Raw genomic sequence first — 20694 nt, 5'->3', positions numbered from 1 at the left:
AGAGCTCCAGGCCTGACACCTGGGTCTCCCTCCTGACCTTGCCCAGGTTACTCTTCTCTGTTCTCCTTTCTTACAGAAATGGGATACTGCCAGGCTAGAAAAAAGAGAAAACTGAAAGGCGGACAAGGAGAAGGGGTTCGGGGCTCAGCGCATCCCCTCCAGGGCTCTGATGGAGGTTCGTGTGCATTTCAGGTTTCGGAGTCAAGAGGGTTTCGGAAATACCCTAGATTTTAAAAGCTGTGTGAACCTGAAGCTCACATGCCATGAAGCCCGACTTCCAGCTGCCTCATAACGATTTTAACGCTGTGACAGAGCAAAGCGTCTTCCTATTTTCAACCCTAGCAATTTGGTTCAAGCATGATCTCAACCACTTTAAGCTTTGATATTTCTAGCCACCTCTCATGCTGTATTTTCTCTTAATGCCACCAATCATGTGTGAAATTCTGTTGCAAAACTAATCTTTGTGGGAAATGATATGTAATGGCTTTTTTAAAAGAGAGTCAGAGAGAAAGAGAGGGCAGCTGCTATGACCTTTGTTGTTTTTTGACATGTTTTTCATAGTGTAATACAAATGGAAACGTCTCTTTTTCAAGGTCAAAGTAGAGACAGGTTTCTGCTTATACAAGCATCACTCTCTCTTAAGCAGAAAAAGGCTTAAAAATTATCCTCATGACTTGATTTTTAAAACCTCTAATGTATATAATGGTTGTTAAACTTGAAGCCAGCTGTGCTAAAAAAAGAGTTTAATATCCATCTTGTTAAACCAATACTTAATGTTTTACCTTTTAAATGATGTGAAAAGATTTGGGAAAACATACAAGATGTGAATGCGGAAAGAAATTTGGATGTTTGCTGTAAAAAGGCACCTTTTGATGCTCCAGTGTGAAATACACCCATACACATACACATACACACACACACACACACACACACACACGCCAATGCATCTTGTCTTATCAGGGGAGGTTTTAGTCAAAAACAGCTGTGACCAAATCTTCTGAAATGGAAGTCAGAAACCACTAATTTAAATTTTTCATTTGTTTTTTGGAACAATTATGCCACCCACAAAATGGTAACTTTGCAAGCCGTCATTATCTCATGAATTTTGGAACTTATCCCTTAAATAAACCCATCTCATTTCCATATAATTACAGCAACTAATAAAGTCCTTAAAAATATTTTTTTTGCTTAAAATTTAAGAGTGTAATAAGGATTCCATGTTACTGGCATATTGATCAAATTTGGAATCCATTTCCTTAAAATAAGGGCTTCGTATGAATTTAAAAGAGACCCTGTCTTGAGAAAGAAATCTTAATGGGTTTCCAAGTTCTGTTCGGTTTGTGGTTCCTGCACATGATCCCTTCTGACAGTATTCACCTGTCATGTTCTCCATCCCCGTTATGTAGTAATTTACTGCATGTCATTTAGATTCATTTGTAATAAAACATAATGGCAATGACTTCATGCTTTAAAAAGGGGAGTCTACAGTAACAAGTGCCTTCCTGAGTTATTCTCTCCTCCTGTCAGCCTCAGGAAGATAGAAACACCTCCAGAGTGTTTAGAAAGACTCTAGTGGACCTAATTCCCCATAACAGATCACTCAGTACAAACTAATTAGGACGAGTTAAATGTTTCTACTGAAAACATGAAAAAAAGAGGAATGTTTTTCTCTGCTGCCTGCTGTTTTCTGCTCATTTCCTTCCCCATAACCTTGCTGCTTAACTGTTTTCCTAACATACTGCTTTAGAGGTGAAACTTGATGGTCCAGCCACAACCAAAAGTGTAAATGCTGACGTGAGAATGTTCTCAACCTCCCAGGGGAAAAACAAAAGTCCTTCTTATGACAATATACAAATGTGTCTATTCTAGACCGGGGAAATAGGCTTCTGGTCTAGAATTTTCCCACTAGTTTTTTTTTTTTTTTTTTTTTTTTTTTTTTTTTTTACCCCTAGCTGTTGTATTACAAGCTTCCTCAATCAAGTATTTCTTGTAATAATCAGCATACCACTAAGTAATTTTTCCTATTTTTCTCAGGCATTTTAAGGAAGACAGCTGATCCACAACAAACGCCAGGCTGAACTTGAACAGCCCTTTCACACTTTGTGGATTGTGTTCGCCCTTTTCCCCAGGTTTCCTCAATACACCGTTGAGGGGGCTCTAATATTTGTCTCTCAGTTCTGCTCATTTGTTTCAGGTGTATTATTTCCTTTTTCCAGAGCATTCTCATGGAGCCAGCCCCAGCCTCTCATTGGCTGTAAGCTCCCCCAGAGTCTCCATCTGGTTGACTCAGGCCTAAAAACATCTTTCGTTTCAGCCACATAGAATTTCCTGAGTGCATTCAGCCTCCCATTTTCTCCCCTGATGGCAAAGGGTTCAGACATAGCACCTCTCTGGCCAACCATGGACAATTTGTGAGGTTGACATGACCACTGGCAACGACTCACCACTCCAGCAGTGGAGAAATGTGGTGGGCCAGATGGAAAGGGGAGATGATTCAGACATACGGTGCTTAGAGCTGGAGAGAGTACATGGTTACAACCTTCTGCCAGGCTCTGACAAATAGCCAGGATGCACTCAAGCAAGGAACATGCCCTTCATACCAGCACACTCCTCTTAACCAAACTGTAACCCAGCAGCTCAGGTCTGTTGTACTGACAACCACCCACAGCCTCTCTTCCTTAATCTGAGGAGAAGCCTCCCAGCTGCTTTGCTTTTATTTCTGGATAAATTATTAATGGCTATTCATCCTTGGCACATGTAATTTTTAACTATGTAAAATATTTATGGGGGTGGGGAGGGAATTTCAGAACTATTTATTATTTTCCCCGGCTTTTACTGTAATCCCAATCGGATTGCTGACTGGGATTTTCCTTGCTTCTTTCTCCTATGTGAGCCTTATTTTTAACTCCAAGTCATGAATGCAAGATCGATAGCATAAGTAACAAAAGTATCCACGGTGACTGAACAGCAAACTCTTAAATCACTGCACAGTAAGTGCAAAGGAACAATTATTGAAAACGCTGCACTAAAATTTCAATAGGAGATAAGAGTGAGGCTTAAGTCATTAAAAGGGTCCATTAGTCTTGCAAGTCTGAGACGGCACACTCAAAACATGAGCTATTCTTGAGAAATGGAACTATTACATATCCCACCAACTTGCACACACAGGACAGACGCCAACTGAGCAAGGGGAGGCTGCAACTGTCCAGTACTTAAGGCGAAAGAAAGCAGGTAGGCAGTGATTCTTCAGTTATATTTGAAGGGGGGTGTCGAGCAACACTGACAAATTAGATTATTTATAAGGGAAATAAATACCCTGCTTGCATATCAGTTTCCCTGGTGTTACAGCATCGCCATGCTCTTCATCACTCCCTGCCAGAGATGCAAATACAAGTCTTCTGACGCCTCCACTCCATTCCCACAAATCCCCAGAAAAGCCCACGAAGGCAGCCCCACTTTTTCTTTGCCTATGTCCTCCCTGACTCAGTTCAAAATTGAAGAAGAAAGTAAAGGGCAACCAAACTACAAAGTGAAAGTATTGTTTTGAAAAACTACCCGAAATAGCTAAAATGTTGGAAATATATAGATACACACAAACGCACAAATACACACGCACACACACATATACACAAATATACACAGTCTGAGGCATTTGCAAACATCAGCATGTTACTGAATCTTGAAACTGCCTGGATTGTTCTGCTCAATTCCTCTAGCCCTACCTCTTTTACCAGGCATTTTATTAGGGACAGGTGGGCTCTCGGAGTTCTGAACTGCCTGTGAGAGGGGCTGCATAGCCTAACCTGAAATCAACGGCATTCCTAAATCCACACGGTTTCCTCCAGGAATAGAAAAACGTATCTCATGCCGGAATCCTGGTGAGACGGAACCACATTCATGACACAGAGGGCAACTTTAGCTTTGCCTTCCAAAGAGTATAGTTTCATCCGAAGTAGGACATCACATTTCAATTTGTACCATTAAAAACTTGCATTACACGGTGAAACTAATTGCCCTGTGAATCACCCAGCTTTACGAGACAGCTGGACTAGCCTACAGTTAACATGAGCTAGCCCAGTGAACATTTCTCCAGCAGCTACATGATAATCTCGTACAGCATGGATGGTCACTGACCAGTACTTTTAGACTATGCAACTCCTCTGGCTAACCTCCATGCTCGCCATCATCACATAAAGAATTGTTGCAAGAGGCAAAACACTTAAAATTACAACCTACTTCCTATCCCTCAGTAGCATTAGATGCTGAAATTTTATTTTGTCCAAAGGACAGATTACATCTCCAAGATTTTCCATTTATCAAAAATATATTCATGATACACACTTGCTGTTTTATCAATTGCCAATAAACAAGCTTGACCACCTCCAACAGTACCCCTGGAAAGAGGTGTTGTTTAACTCTGGATTCGTCTTAAATTTGGCTCTGAAATGAGGATTGTTTCTTCCAAATCAATTTTAGTTATTTTTAAGACTTCTTTCCCAATATGACACAAATTATAGGGAAATCAAAACGGCTGTCAAGACAACTAAAGGCATTCAGCTTTTACAACTCGTGTTCCTCCCGTACTTTCACAAATGTTTCAAAGTCTGAAGAAAACAAAACAAAGCAAATAGTACACACAGAAATAAATGCCCAAGAAACTAACACTCCCCCAACACAAGTTTATTTAAACACCTCCTTAATCTGAAAAAAGACTCTAGGTCTCAGATTTAAAGCCAACCAAGAAATCACCCAGAGCATTTGCATCTTGGAATCCTTCCCTGGCCCCTCTCCAGCTGTTCTCACAAACCTTTTAATATCAGATAGATGCCCTCAGATGATGACGCGGGATGGAACTTACAGAAGGAAAGCATAACTTCGGGGAGGAGGAAAGGATATTCAGTCCCAATCCTTGGCGGCTTCTTATTCAGTGAAGGGGTTGTGCCTTCTCTCCCAGCAGTAAGTTGCAGCCTTACAGTGCGAACACACAGCTCCAAGCCCGCTTACAGTGCTCCCCTGGTAGCCCAGATCTAAGCCTCAACATGTTTTCTGGAAATGCAGGGCAGCTGGGCTGAAAATCTTAAGGGAGGGTTCCACCGTGGCACAGAAACTGCAGAAATATTTAACAGCTTCGAGACCTCTAAAGGTTTGAAATACTATGCGTTTTGTGCGATTGCTGTTCTAGCCAAAAGGAAAACGGGATGGCATAGAGGAGCGTCCTCAGCTGCTCAACCCCTGCACACCAAAGAATGTTTTTCCTTGTTGGCTCAGAATTCGGGAAAAACCAAAATGCTTAATGAAACGCTGGTATTGACTAAGATTTCACAGCATCCATAGTACAGGAACTTAGTTTTACATTCCATTGAGTTAGCTCATGACTTCCCACGCCGCACCATTTCTCCTTCACCTAGCTAAAAAGCCAACTTCATGCAGACGATATCAAGCCAAAGTTTATCCACCCCCGCCCTGTTTCTTTTCTTTTCCAACTTAAACTCACACACGACTAATAAACAGCCCCAATTGTAGCACAAAGGAAGCTTTGAAGGCTGCACCAGCTTGGTCCTCCACTTGCCAACTGGAGGTAGATTTAACGTAATATATTCTCGCGGCTTAAAGATTTTTTTTTTTTTAAAGGCTGGTCTGCCCTGGTGAAGAGCCGGCCACCCCCAGAATTACATCATCAGAGGTAACACTCACCAAAATACATTATGTTTCTCATTAATCAGACAGCTGGAACCCCACCGCGGCGTCTTCAGCATCAGCTCGTCCCCAAGGCTGACACGCAGAGCAGAGCCGTTTCATGCTACATTCGGTGGAAACGTCCCCGGCGTGGAGAGCAGCGAGCGCCCAGCGTGCCTCTTCCGCGGGATGAGCGCCTTGCAGGCTGCCTCTCCCGGGCTACGGTCCCCGGCGGCTGGAGCGTGCGCTCCGGCTGCCTGCTGCACTGCCCATCCTTACTGTAATCCGACTCCTCCTTGCGATGTCCTTGCCGCGCCTGTGACATCAGGACTGAGAGTACTACAAACAGACCCCCCCACCCCACCGCACCCCACCCCCGGATAGCAGCGGCTCCATGAGGTGCTCCGATTGCCTGCCTGGACCAACCATGGCTCTCGGGAAGCTTTGACGAGCCCAGAGACCTGGGAGGGGGCGGAGTGAGGGGCGCGGGAGGCTCTCTTAAAGAGAGCAGGGTCTCCGGATCCACGAGGGAGCACACGGGGGAAATTCACCACGGCGCGGGAGGGGAAGAGGTTAAGGCGAGTTCTGCCATTAACGTGTAATTAGACAACACAATTTTATCCCGCCCCTCCCACGAATGCCATCATTCTCGCCAAAATTTAGCCTGCCACCCTAAGTTAAAAAAGCAGCGGGGGAAAGGAATGGTGTCCTGTGTCTGCATTCTCTTTGCTGTGGGCTTGAGGGTTTGTTGCTTGTGATGTTCCTGCCTAAGAGAAAACAAAAACAAAAACAAAAACATTCAAGGGTCCATTGCTAGGGTAATGGAGGTTTTCCCTTAGAAATGACCAGATCAAAGAAACCTAGTAGTTGGGGAAGAGTTATTTTTATTTCTTGAGTATATTCTGAGCGAGGTTGATAGAGAAATGTAAAGAAAAATAACGTGATAAAAGTCACCCCTCAGTTTCACAAGATCACATTTGCTGCTTCCCATAGTAGGTAGTAGAAAGGATACTGAAGCTGAAATGATCTTTGACCCCCAAAGAGGAGAGACAATTTAGCCTGAAAGACAACCAAGATTGTGTCATCATTCAAGTCTGGTCACCAGCATAATATAGACACACCCACACACAAGCGCACACAAACTCTCGTTAGATTTGAGAGGAGCCGTCAAGAAAGGCAAAGCTTAGCAAAGCCTCTGGCTCCTCCAATGGTCTAATGAATTGCAGTCCTTACATAGAAAAGGATGTTAGAAAGAAATCCCTGAAAGCGGTGCTGATTAATACTTAAATGCTCAGCATGGAAAATAAACCCATAAAATACGTTCAGTTTCCTAAGGACTCATCACTTTGGCATCCAATTTACCTACAGAACTATCGAAACTTAAAATTTTCTACAAAAATCTATAAAATTAAGAGCTGGAGATAACAAAAGAACTACAGCTTATAGAAGGACGCAATTGATCTATTTTCAATACAGGTTTTTATAAGCCATGGTAGCAAATATTTCTACGGTGTGATATTAAAATAATCCGTGGTCTTTCTTTGCACAATCCTGTCTCTGTTTGTGGGTTTAATGCATATTGGAACTGGTGGGCTGGAGCTCATAATGGCAGTTTGCTGTGCAATCTCGCAAAGAAGCTAAACCCCCTGTTTCCTCTCTGTGAAAAAAGCACTATGACCCATATCCCCTCTTGCGATGGATTATAAAGAATTTTGTAAATGCGAATGGTAATCATCTCTAAATCAGAAACATTACCACGAGTCTTAGGATAAATCCAGTGATTCTTTTTTTTTAGAAACACTCTTCATTGAAAGCAGTTTGGAGCAAGAAAATACAAATAGTAAGGAATACTTTTTTGCTCCTTTTTAAAAATTAGAAATAAAAAGAACGTTACAGGAAACTACTGAGGGAAACACATAAGTGTTTTTCCTTTTGGACAGATGGAAATCATCCAAAAGTACAATTAATGGTCCTTCCCTCAGGCAAAAGAACCATCTGTGGTAGAGCTTATTCATGAAGCTCATGAACTGTCCTGACCTCCTACATGGGCTAGGGGGCACTGTAGTTTAATGCTACAGTTTTTGGTCCTTTTCTGTTCCTGTAGTTAGAAGATGCAAGCATTGAGAGTTGAGTTTAAAACAGGAGGCTTAAGACACTAAAGGACTGTCTTAATAATTAATAACACCTTACATTTTCATGGCATTTTGCAGTTACAAGGTACTTTCACTTACGTCATCTTTCTTTCTAACAAATTGACATGTAAAAAAGGTGGATATTATCAATGTCCCGATGAACAGGACGCTGACGCTGAAGACAAACGAACCTGAGGCTCAGAGACTTTAAGCAGTTTTCTCAATGGTGCGGTCAGTAAAGTGTAATCGTCTTATTATTTGTATGTGGAATTTATGTAGGCATTCCCAGGAGATTTCTTTATTCAAAGAAATAAATTATAAATTACCCATTTATAGTGGCTCAGGTAAAGGTCTTCCCCAATCAAACTATGTTACTGAGTGTTCCAGAAAAAAATACCTGTCTACATGGGCACAAATATGCAAGTGGAGAGTATTTGATAATAGAACATTCCACCCTCTGCCTGGTCTATAGAGGATTATTCCTGAAAGAGCAGCAGCATGTAGCCTCTGGAGAAGTGTGGCATCCAAGAGGCAACTGAGTGTTCCATCCATGCAATGGAATTCTGTTCAGCCAAAAAAAGGAAGGCATCTGCTTTATTTAAAGGTGTATGCCCCACCCTTCTCAGTTAAGGGTTAGCGGGAATATCAAGGCCTCGGATAGAAACAGTGCCTATTTCTGGATGGAAAACAAGTGATTTTTATTTTAATTTTATACTTTTTATTGTTTCCCCTAAAATTATTTGCATGCCTTATATTTATAAAGGAAAAAACTGCAAGTATTTTTATTTTAAAACAGAATAGCATCCAAATAAAGGCATAGCTGATGTTGGCTAGACATGGATTATGGACATGCTGGCTGTGCCTGAGACATGCTTCTATATGTCATGTCCAGGAGAGGACCCAGCAGCTTGCAGGGACAGACCTGGTTCACACTCCTGACATTTCTCTCTCCGTAAGCAGGTCTGAGAAGCTGGGGGATCCTGAGGGGAATCAGGTCACTGCTTGCCAGATAGTAATATACCTATCAGGATTAAAACAAAAGATGCCCTAAAACCAGTCACATATTTTGAGTGAAAACATTATGGCAAGAGGAGAATTTTCTCTCTGCTTGACTATCCGGGTAGCTGCCAGCCTGGATACCTCATCGCTGAGTCTTGATCAAAAGTTTGTCAGAGTGGGGCGCCCAGGTGGTTCAGTCAGCTAAATGTCTGACTCTCGGTTTCAGCTCAGGTCATGATCTCAAGGTTCATGAGTTCGAGCCCTGCTTGGAGCTCCGTGGAGACAGTGCAGAACCTGCTTGGGATTCTTTTTCTCCCTCCCTCTCTCTGCCCCTCCCCTACTTGCACAGTCTCTGTCTCTCTCAAAATAAATAAATAAACTTAAAAAAATTTTTTTACAAAGTTTATCAGAGTAGTTTCCCTCCATAAGGGTTGTCACTGCCCGACACACTACTGTAGACCTCTGTTTACCTACGTGTCTTCCCCCTGGAATAGAATCTCCATGAGGGCAGGGATTTTTGTTTGTTGTTCACTGCTGTATCCACCATCCCTACGAGGGTACCCAGCACTTGTTCCTACTCAATAAATATTTGTGAATAAATGAGTGAACATGCTGAATACAACCATATTAGGTGTAAAACATCATACTTTTCTATGTGCTTATAGTCAGTTCTTTGAAGTTGATAGTGTTTGATGCAAAATGTTTACACAAATTGAACTTGTCCATGTTTAGCAGCAGCTGTTCTTAAATTCCACACAATACAGATGCCAGGTGGTACTGCAGGGCCACAGTTTGTGAGCTCGCTTGTCCTTTCGAGTTCCCATAGCTGAATGCAGCAGTAATTTAGCATTGAGTTAGCACAGCAAAGTTGCGTCTTCGGTTGCCTTCCCCTGAGCCTTAGTTTAGTCCACTTTCATTCCTTACTATATTGCAGCAATAAAATTTTATCCGGGGTTCCTAATTCCAGGCTTGCCCAAATCCAATCCATTCTCCATATTAGATCATGATTATCTTTTAATAAAAAAAAACATTGTCAACTACACGTAAAATTAAAAAAAAAATGAAGTCAAGTAGGTCACATGGAGCCTAATTCAGTAGGAGTTTGTAGGCCATATTATAAGGATTTTGACTTTTTTCTGACTTCTATAGAATGCCTTTGGAATAACTTGATTTGACATTAAAAATTTTTTTTTAATATTTATTTATTTTTGAGAGAGATAGAGAGACAGGGTGCAAGTGGGGGAGGGGCAGAGAGAGAGAGAGGAAGACACAGAATGCGAAGCAGGCTCCAGGCTCTGAGCTGTCAGCACAGAGCCCAATGTGGGGCTCAAACTCAGGAACGGTGGGATTATGACCTGAGCTGAAGTCCAGTGCTTAACAGACTGAGCCACCCTGGAACCCCTGATTGACATATTTTAATGGGTTTACTATGACTGTTGCATGGAGCATGGATAAAAGGGAGCAAGGGAAGATGCACGGTGATGATTTAGGAAGACTTTGTGATAATCTAGAAGAGATGGTGGTTTGGTCATGGTAGGAGCAGTAGAGGTGGCAAAACGTGGTCAGAGTCTGTATGTGTGTCAAAATAGGCCAGTAGGTTGTCCTGTGAGTTGGATAGGTAATAGAAGAGAAAGTAAAAAATAATAATAATATTGGGTCACAAAAATTTGGGGACTGAGCATTTGGAAGGATGGGATTTCTACTAACTGATACGGAGAAGGCTGTGGAAGAACATGCTTTGGGTGGAGGGATTTGGAGGTGGTCAATGTGGGGCATCCTAGTTTAAGATTCTATTGTATATTCAAGTGGAAACATTCTGTAGAAGTTTGGCTGTATGGGTCTGGAGTTCATGGGAGAAGTTTGGGCTTGATATTTAAATGTGAAAGTCACCACTTTATAGATGGTAATTAAATCCATGAGACCATATGATATCTTCAAAGGAGTATTCAACTTCAGAAGAGAAGAGGGTCCACACTGAGCTCTGGGACATTGTAAAAGCAAGAGGCCAAATATATGGGTACTTGGTGACTGAATATTTGTTGAAGCATAACAATTTGTTGACTGAATATTTGTTGAAATATGAATGGAAGGCTCTTGATTTTAAGCTTGAGTTTGCCTTTGATACATCGCCAACCACTGTTAAAACAGTTTGAAAAGGGGAGAGAGACGTGATTGGTCAGTAAGAGAATGAATGCCTAGTTCAATTGATCCATGCAGTGTTTTGATGAATTTTTTAGATTGTATAGACACTGCTGAAACTCATAAATCATTTTTATTCCTAGATTGTCACTTGATGCTTCCATCAAGTGGACCTTAGTCTGGAAAGTAAATTGCCTACAAGAAAAGAAGTGCTAATACTGAGCTGAGAATAAAGAAACTATTAATACTATAATATTCCAAAATTCTGTCCATCTGAATTTCTCTGACTTTGGAGTCGTCCAATAAATCCCTTCTATATGTAGTCCTGCCTATTCTGATAGTCAGTTAATAGCAATTCTTTTACAATAATTAGTAACTAGCATTGGGAGCCCTGTTTGAATTCTTACCTTGGAACTGACTGTGGCCCAGGCATGTTTATTTATTCAACATATAGTCATTGGGTATTCATGTCCCAAGTACTGTTCTAGGTGCTCAAGGGACACTGATGAAATTGCAGAAATCTCTGTCTACAAGAAGCGTACATTCTCTGGGATTCTGCTTATCAGCTTATCTTGTAGAATTTAGAACATCTTCTACCTTTCTCCATGCAGAGAAAAGGACCCATCCTTTATGTTATTCATGGACTACACTTCTTTCAGTACAATGGACATAAGGGAAGGGGCATGTCTACCATGGTCATGCTGCATCTAGTGTCTAAACAACAGCAGGCATGCAATAAATATTTGTTGAGTGAGTAAATATCTCAAAAGTCTTCTACTTCTAGATGATGTTCCATTCTGATCTTCCTGAGAATATAGTTATATTCTACCAGGAATGCCCTTTTGTCTTCCCCTTTGCCTAGATATTTATATTCACCATCCCAAACTGCTCAGGTATTTGGTTTTCTAAGAAGTATTCCCTGGGGGGCATCTGGGGGAGCATAGTCAGTTAAGCATACAACTCTTGGTTTCGGGTCAGGTCATGATCTCCTAGTTCATGGGATCGAGTCCCCACATCGGGTACTCTCAGCACAGAGCCTGCTCGGGATTCTCTCTTCCCCCTCTGTCTGCCCCTCCCTCCCCCACAAGCTCTAAATAAACAAACAAACAAACACATAAACTTAAAAAAAAAAGAAGTCTTCCCTGGGTTTATGTCTGACTCATGTGTTCCCCTAATGAGCACTCACACATTCTTTACATAACTCCATTTAAAGTATTTATCAGATTGGCTTTCAGTGACCTTTACAATTATCAATATCCCCCAGGTACAATGTAGGCTTCTTTGATGTCACAGAAAAAGTGAAATATATGTTAATTCCTAGAATGCTTTACATACTCTAGAAACATCGCAGAAATGTATGGCAAGGACATGGCCTATTGCGTTAGTGACGAGAGTATAGCACTAACATCAAACATTGCCCATGATTTAGGAAGCAGCAAACTTTGCTGTGGTTGGAGACAAGGATCAGAATTACACAGAAAAGGAAGAGATGTCAAAAGTAATCTTAGAGAGAGAAATCCCAAAGCTCTGAGGAGAGGATAGCTAAGAACCAGAGGACTGATCAGGTATCGGGCAAGAGACAGATCAGGAATTTTGGGGGTAGGGGCGCCTGGGTGGCTCAGTCAGTTAAATGTCTGACTTCGGCTCAGGTCATGATCTCACGGTTGGTGGGTTTGAGCCTTGCATCAGGGTCTGTGCTGACAGCTCGGAGCCTGGAGCCTGCTTTGGATTCTGTGTCTCCCTCTCTCTCTGCCCCTCCCCCTCTCATGCTCTGTCTCTCTCTGTTTCTCAAAAATAAATAAATGTTCAAAAAAAAATTTTTTTAAAGAAATTCATGGGTAGAGCAAATCAGGAGGCCAATATGGAAAGCAAGTACCAGAGTCAAGAACAGAAGAGAGTTAAAGCAGAGAGTAGTTCAGGGGAAACTAGACAACCCCCTAGCTGCTCATATCGGTGGTTTTTATGAGTACATTTGCCCTGATTGATAGATAGTTCTGATTCCCTTATAATAGGAAGTATCACCAGCTTCCTTTCTGTAGGCTCTCAGACTATTTGCCTGACATGCCATTTCTATATCTTTTCCCCCAAACCCCTCAAGAAGTTGTTTACTTATCTATTTTTTTTTATTAGATTGCTTTATGTCTGTGTAGATACTGTCTCCAAAAATGATGGATACCACATCACAAGTTTAGTAGCACCACACTACGTAGTTTGGTGCCTCATTAAAAGGAAGTGAGATTATTATAACTATTATCATTGTCACTGGCAAAAAAAAAAATTAAAAGTAGCGATCCTAAATAACAAAGCATTGAAGTGTAATGCTTAAATGACCACCCTACTCCAAAAAGCATTCGGTAGCTTACTGAAGGAGATGAAACACATATCCAAAAATACAAGTAAAAACGAAGGTACTATAAAGTAAACAACAAATGAACAATCTAGGACATGCATGTAAGGGTTTGGTAAATGGTAAAATTATGAGATGGCTCCAGGCAAACCTGGAAAGCTACAGAGAAGGGGTGGAACCTGAACTTGGTCTTCAATATCAGTTCAGTTTGATAAAATGCAGGAAATTTTTGCAAATGACTAAAACCCAGGATGGGATTGTGAATGATATGTCTGGGAGAGCAAGAACAAATTTGAATTTAAGGAGCAAGTTTCCTAAGAGATTTTCATGCAAAGTAAATTTGGAGAGGAAAACACAGAAGCCCTGTTGGATGTGATCTCACATTCCAGGTCAAAGGGTTTTAATTTTATTTGACAGATAATGCAGGAAGTGTTTGCTGAATGAATACATGAATGAGCCTCAAAATGTTTCCAAGGACAGAAATATAATAATATGCCTCCTCCAAAGACATTTGGCGACACAATAACATGAGTTAATATATCTTGTATAGCAGGTTGAAAGATCTTATACACTCCAGAGGTTTCCAATTTTTCTTAAAATAAAATTCATTTATGGTTCCTGGGCAGCAATTTGAGAATCAGCCCTCTCCCCATCCAGCCCCACAACAAATGTGCTTGCAAACAAAATGTAAGAAGAAAACAACATCATATTGAATTTCTTCTTTTGCTTTAAAAAAAAAAGATCCTTCAAGATAAATTGAGTACAGCTCTAGTAAATTTGGATGCGTTAGGCCATGGACATTCCATTTTTATATATACTGTGATAATAACTATATAGAGTGAGCAGAGAGATGTGCAACTCTGCCCCACTGTTGCAAGAATTCACCAAGTAATTGAAAGTGTTTCCAAGTGTGCATAATTCTGTGCCTCCAGTCAAATACAGTAGATGGAAATTTGTTTGGCTTCCTCTGTCAAAATGTCTAAAACACATAAAGGAAATGTGTAAATGGAAAACAAAATATTACAGTTCCAACATTCTTTTAATTATGTCTCAATTTCAATCCTGGCTTTGCTCAAGCATACTAATAATCCTAAGGGCTCATCTCGATCCTTCTGGTGGATAAAATGACCGAATGTGATTTTTACCCTTGACTCAAAAGTGTCAGTTCTGGAAATCTACAGTATTTGTCACCATGAATACCATTTAACTGCAGCAGTACCCAAAGGAACTCTGCACAGCCACACGTGAATAGGGCTTGGAGGAACTTAATTAATCTTGCTGTCACTTCCATGATGGTTTTCATTAGTTTTGCTGCTATCTGATCAACTGGTCTTCTCTGTATTGGAAATGGGTAGCCATAGCTTCTTGGGAGAGCACTTTCAAAAGGTAAACAAAGACTCACCTTTGTGGTCAGGAGCTTTTATGCAGATGGACATTATTATTGCTACTCCAATATGGAGGTAATCCTCACACTTTATATTTAAATTATAAAATCACAGGAAACATAAATACCTCTTCTGTCCTGAACAGGAAAACTGCTTTAAAATCTATACACAGATTATATAATTTAAATACAAGGTCACAATTTTGTTTATATTGTCTTCACGAACACTGATGTTTAGTGCATTATCTGGAACTGTTCTAAACATAGAATGTAATTCATAAGAAATCTAGACTTTTTCACGGACCCCTGGTAATTAGATTATGTGAAAGTTGGATTTAATGATGGAATAAAAGAACCATTAAACCAATGGTAGTATCAGCCCTCTCTGTCATATTTTTGAAAGATTGGTTTAATACACGTGTATTTGAAATGTAATTTTATTTATATGCATTATTTTTGGCATTATTGTTTTCAATGCTGACCATAGTTTAATTTAGTAAAAAAAAATTGGCATGACTTTATAAAATGTTATCACATTTTGACTACATGAAAGTCAATTCATACCTATAGCCATGGGGACCTAGAAAAGGAACTCACCAAGAGCCAACGTATATGGCAGGCTCTGGTGAAGAAAACAAAAACGTAATGTGTTCCCTTTCCTCTTGTTTAGAAGCCTCCAAAAATAATCCCCAGTAATTCGTTTCCTAGTATTCACACTCTTGTATAGTCCATTCCCACTCTGAATAGAACTGTACTGTGTAACAAATAGGATTTTGCTGAAATGAACAGGTGTGACATTCAAAATTAGGTCATAAAGACAAAGTGAGTTCTGTTTCTCTCTCTTAAATCACACACTGTAGGGGAAGTGAGCTGCCATACTTTGAGGACAGTGGAGAAACACTATGAAGAAGTACACGTGGCAAGGAACTGAGATTTCCAGCCAATATCGAGCATCAAATTGGCAAATATCTGAGTAAGATACCTTGGAAGTAGATCCTTCAACTTAGGTCAAGTCTTCAGGTGCCTGCAACCATGATCAACATTTTATTTATTTATTTATTTATTTATTTATTTATTTATTTATTTATGAGAGACAGAGAAGGAGAGGGCAAGTGAGGAGAGGCAGAGGGAAAAGTAGGGACAGAACCCCCAGCAGGCTCCATGCTGTCAGCACAGAGCCCAAAGCAGGGCTCAAACTCATGACCATGAGATCATGACCTGAGCCAAAATCAACAGTTAAATGCTTAACCAACTGAGCCACCCCGGTGCCCCCATGAATGCAACTCATGAAAGTCTCCAAGTCAGAACCACCCAATAGAGCAACTCCCAGATTACTCACCCATAGCAACTGCATGAGATAAGAAACAGTTATTATTGTTTTAAGGTTCTGAATTTGAGGTAATTTTTTTCTATGCATCAATAGATAACTCATGCATCACAGCCTTAGCTTATAGCTTAAAATTATGGCAATGTGATGCAGATTTCAGTTGAGATAGAGGTAGACACAGGCCTTGAGGAGGTTATGTGTTCATTTGGGTCTTGGTTTCTTAATCCAAAAAATAATGGTGTGGGAATGAGTGAGGGTCACCGATGTAAAATCCCACACGGAGAAGTGATGGAAGTCACACAGCTGTACAGAGTGAGCTAGATATATGTTTATAGAGAGTGTTGGAGACTTTGGAGGATTGCAGAGTATCAACTAACAAGGGAGGGTCTGTTACTTCACTTCAATTGACTGTATGCCATGAGGAAATGTTGCCAGATTCTTCAATTTTTTCCAGTTCTTACTTTCTATGACTAAAACATTACACATTTGATAAAAATTTCATGCAACTTCAACCTGAAGCCATTGGTTAAAACTCTCTCTCTCTCTCTCTCTCTCTCTCTCTCTCTCTCTTGCATTTTCAAGTATCTTCAGGATTTTATTCAAAGATCTCTGCTGTTAAATTCATCTGTTTTGTCCTTCTTCCCTTTCACCGTTATCTCTACCCTTCTCTATATCACAAACTTCTACTGTCCATCTGCCAACACATATTCCTCCCTGCCTGGCATAATGCTCTCCTCTTAACTTTCTTAGCCTGCTTAAATGCTACTCATCCTTGATGGTCCATTCACATGACACTCCTCCCCCAGGAGGCTTTGCCTGATTGCCAGTCACAGTTAGTGACTACTTTTCTTATACCTCGAGAGTAACGCTGCTTTATCTCTTGAGTCCCGCTAGGTATATGTCTCCCTGTTCATAGTGTGAAATCTCATTTGGCAAAATTAATGTCTCATTAATTTTATTGTCACTGAGCGTTTTTACAATGTCTGTCTGCAACATACTGTCGAGATCTCCCTGAAATGAAAGACTTGTTGTTCACTCCTAGGAGTGCTGTAGACAGATGGCTCTCAACTGCAACATCTTTATTGTATCATCTGGTGGGAACTGCACTTCTAAGGTTTCACCTCTTTGTGGCGAACCATATCCAAGGATCAATGTGGGAGTAAAAAGGCCTGGCCATCTTAGACAAACTTGGAACAACTTGGTCAACTTGGGCCACTTAAGCTCTGAAGCATCCAACTATGTCTTTGCTTCTATATCACAGCTCAACTTCTCCCTGTCGCCACTCCTGTTCCTCTTCTCCCTTCCACAATGCTGACCTAGAGCATTCTCTAATAAACATCTTTCATTCTAACCTTCACCTGAGTCCGTTTCTCAGAGAACCCATCCAGTGACACTGCCATTGAGCAGATACTCAGTAAATGCTCAGTGTTATAAATTAAGTCCTAAGTCCCCACAGACAAACAAGACTAATTTCCCAAAAAAGAGAGTACAGTGATTCCCCAGGAAGCCCTTGAAATTGTTGGATAATTGTGAACGAAAGCCCACCTTTTACCCAGTAACTCATTGATTTTGGGATTAACGTGAGGAAAAGAAAGCCCAGAATTTAAATGAATGCCCTGGTCCGTGTACTCTGTCTGAGTAATGGTGATGGCTCAGAGCTGTCAGGTCGGCCAGGAGATATTCAATCATGATGCTTTCCTCTTTCTTTTCAACAAAGGTAATCACTCAGCATTTTATCTTTTCTAGAAGGTGTCATTACTTTGAAAAGACAATAAAAGTCTCACAAGGGTTTCTATGTAGTGGAAATTTTTCTCTTCATTTTTAAGACAAAAAAAAAGGAGAAAAAGGCCCTAATTAATTTAAACATGAAAAAATACATTAGCTTGAAGGAATTTCATAATTTTAAAGTATAAAATTCCTTGAGAAATCCTTTCAAACTGAGTAATTTATCATGTTCTTTAGAGCCTATAAGCATAAGACATATCTTTTAAAATTACATTGTTTTAGTTAAATAACCAGACAATTTTTTTCTGGAGAAAAGGGAAAAAATTGCCTTGGAAAAATCTGTGATGCAGAGATATGTGTGGAGAGTCTATCTTGAAGAAACTATCAACAGTAAGGCCTTCTTAACCTCTGACTACATGTCACCAACAACAGAACATGGACATGAACTGAGTGGTTTACCACCTATTTTCAAGTCCAATACTTAGTCTAGAAGTATTTAAGTGTTTTCATTTATTCACTAATTTGACAAATATTAATTGAACACCCATTTGTCAAGTACTATTCTTGGGACCAGGGATATAGGAGTGATCATGACAGATAATGTCCTTGGCTTCATAGAACTTCCAGTGTTCCAGAGGATGGAAAATTATAAAGGGATGTAGATCAATGGCTGCCATAATCTGTTGAGGTAGGCAGATAGGCAGAAAGGGAGGAAAAGGTGGGAAGTCAGGGAGGTTAGAGAAGGACTTTTGAGAACGAGACACATAAATTGACGAGCGCAGGAAAATTTGGAATGAATCAGATGAAAATAAGTCATGGTTAACAGCATGTGCAGAGGCCCAGAAGAAAAAGGAGCATGGGGACAAGAGCTAAAACATATTCAATAAGGAGAAGCAGGGAAAACTGGTATAAAATGAAATAGGGCTGGTAGCTTGGAGGCAATCATGAACTTGCAATAAAGATTTGGAAAACTACAAAGGCTTTAATCAAGAAAGTGATGAACCATATGGTTATAGATTCAGTTATAGAATAGTTAAACATTAACTATTCTATGGCAATAAGGCTCCCATATAATCATGTGACTGTGAAAAGTATATGCAGTAATTCTGTAAATCTCTGGTACAGGCAAGAATACTCCTTGTTTGGGTTTTCTATCTACGTTTCACCCAATGAAACACAGCGAGAAAGAACAAAAAAAAAAAGAAAAGAAAAAGAAAAAGATGTCTTGCATGGCTGGGCTCATCTAGTTGGGAATCACCAATTCAACCAGTTTCAGGGTAAATCAGTTTTTTTAGCTGTCATGGGAGCCGAGCATTGAATTAAAGAATCAAAACTTAATGGCTGATTGTTTGACAATTGACCCAGATTAACCTTCAAATGATGGAGTCTGTGCCACACAAATACTGGCACTGAAATTATATATATATATATACACACACACACACACATTTTATATTTTATATATTATATATTATATATACACATATATATATGTGCACACACACATATGTGATTCATGGAGAAAAATGGGGAGAATGACACTTCAAGGCATATGCCATAAGTTTTTATGTTTATATGCAAGGAAGGTGTGGTATAATTTTACATTTCTGGCTCCCAAACCCAATGTTTTTCAAGTATTTAATTCTCTCCTGCCTACAAATTTCCTAAATAACTTCTGTCATATTATAAGTGGTCCTGTTTTTTGAAGATCCTTGAGAACTGAAGAGTATTATTAGATTACCATTACCTAGAGTTGCCTCAAAGAAATAAACAGACATTTGCAGTGGCCAGAAGTGTCTTATTTCTTCTCTAAAGTTTCAAAAAATGAGTGTCTTTATAATCACGGTAGTATTTTCACAAAATAAGCTACTTATTGCATTTATTTCAGAAAAATATAAGTGTCCATTTCCAAAAGGTTATATATATATAGATAGATATCTATCTATATCTATCTATCTATCTATATATATATATATATCCACATATACGGATATCCATATATATATGTGTATATATATATATATACACACATATATATATATACATATATATATATATATATATGGCACCTATACACTGTATATATGTAATGTGAGTATGTGAGATTTTACTGTCTTACTTTCCTAGAAATATAAGTCAGGAATCAATCTTGATGGGAAATATAGGATACTTTGACATATTTCAGGGTATCTGTCAAGGCATCCTCCTCTTTGGGGAAATTATTTTTTTCATATGAAATATGCAGGACTTACTCACCCTTGGACAAGACTGATTTGATTTGAGTGGCCTCTGAATGGGATTTTCTGAGACCTATGACTTGTACGACCTAGCTTGAAAAGATGAACTGAGACAATCATGTTTGTTCTCAAAAACATAAACTAAGAAATAGAGAAGGAACTTATAAATTGGTGATGGGTCCTGGAACTAGAAGGTCATATAGACTCAGGTCATACAGATTCATGTGCAAGATGAATAAGCACAAAAAGGTAAAAGAGAAAAAGAGGCAGACACAGAGAAGAGTACATGTGTTGGATGCTGGGTGGAAAGAGAGAGAGGCACATTCTTAAAGGCAGACTTTGATTATTCAATGGTTTCTTTTCCTATACACCTTTCCAATAATCTTACCATCCCACCCCAGGCAACGTTAATAAGTCTCTGTTCCTCCAGTAGTAATGTCTTTTATTACACTTTTAATGAATTGGAAGAGATTCAGTAGAGCTGACGCTAGGAGGTGTCATGTTGAAGTATTGTATACTAGCCTTCAGACTACCCCTTCTCAAAAAGAGAATCTAAGATGGCTGCAGTGTGAAGAAGGGAAAGATGGCAGTCCAGGTTAAACAGAAAGAGTCAGTCATGCTGGGGGAAATTCAGAGCATTCAGGGAGTGAACTGAGAGTAGTTATGGGATTAATTTTAATGGTTTCTAAAAGGAAAAAATAATTGCTGTACCTCTTTAGGTCAAAGAT

At 39.8% G+C, this 20694-nt stretch overlaps 1 protein-coding gene across 3 annotated transcripts in view; it reads right to left on the bottom strand.

Annotated features, from left to right (window-relative positions):
- ZNF385D (zinc finger protein 385D) overlaps window positions 1–20694 on the bottom strand; it is a 679366-nt gene that overhangs the window by 294079 nt on the left and 364593 nt on the right. Inside the window, exon 1 of one of the 3 annotated variants that reach the window (XM_047876492.1) lies at window positions 5695–5960. The exons of 1 other annotated variant lie outside the window; for it this stretch is intronic. In XM_047876492.1, the coding sequence (XP_047732448.1) occupies window positions 5695–5716 (22 nt within the window). In that variant the 5' untranslated portion in view covers window positions 5717–5960. Of the gene's footprint in view, window positions 1–4807; window positions 4915–5694; window positions 5961–20694 lie in introns of those variants that run through there. One more of the 3 variants, XM_047876491.1, reaches the window with a different exon arrangement.

The sequence above is a fragment of the Prionailurus viverrinus genome, chromosome C2, assembly GCF_022837055.1.
Source record: "Prionailurus viverrinus isolate Anna chromosome C2, UM_Priviv_1.0, whole genome shotgun sequence".
NCBI classification, from domain to species: domain Eukaryota; kingdom Metazoa; phylum Chordata; class Mammalia; order Carnivora; family Felidae; genus Prionailurus; species Prionailurus viverrinus.
This window is presented reverse-complemented; position numbering and strand designations above follow the sequence as displayed.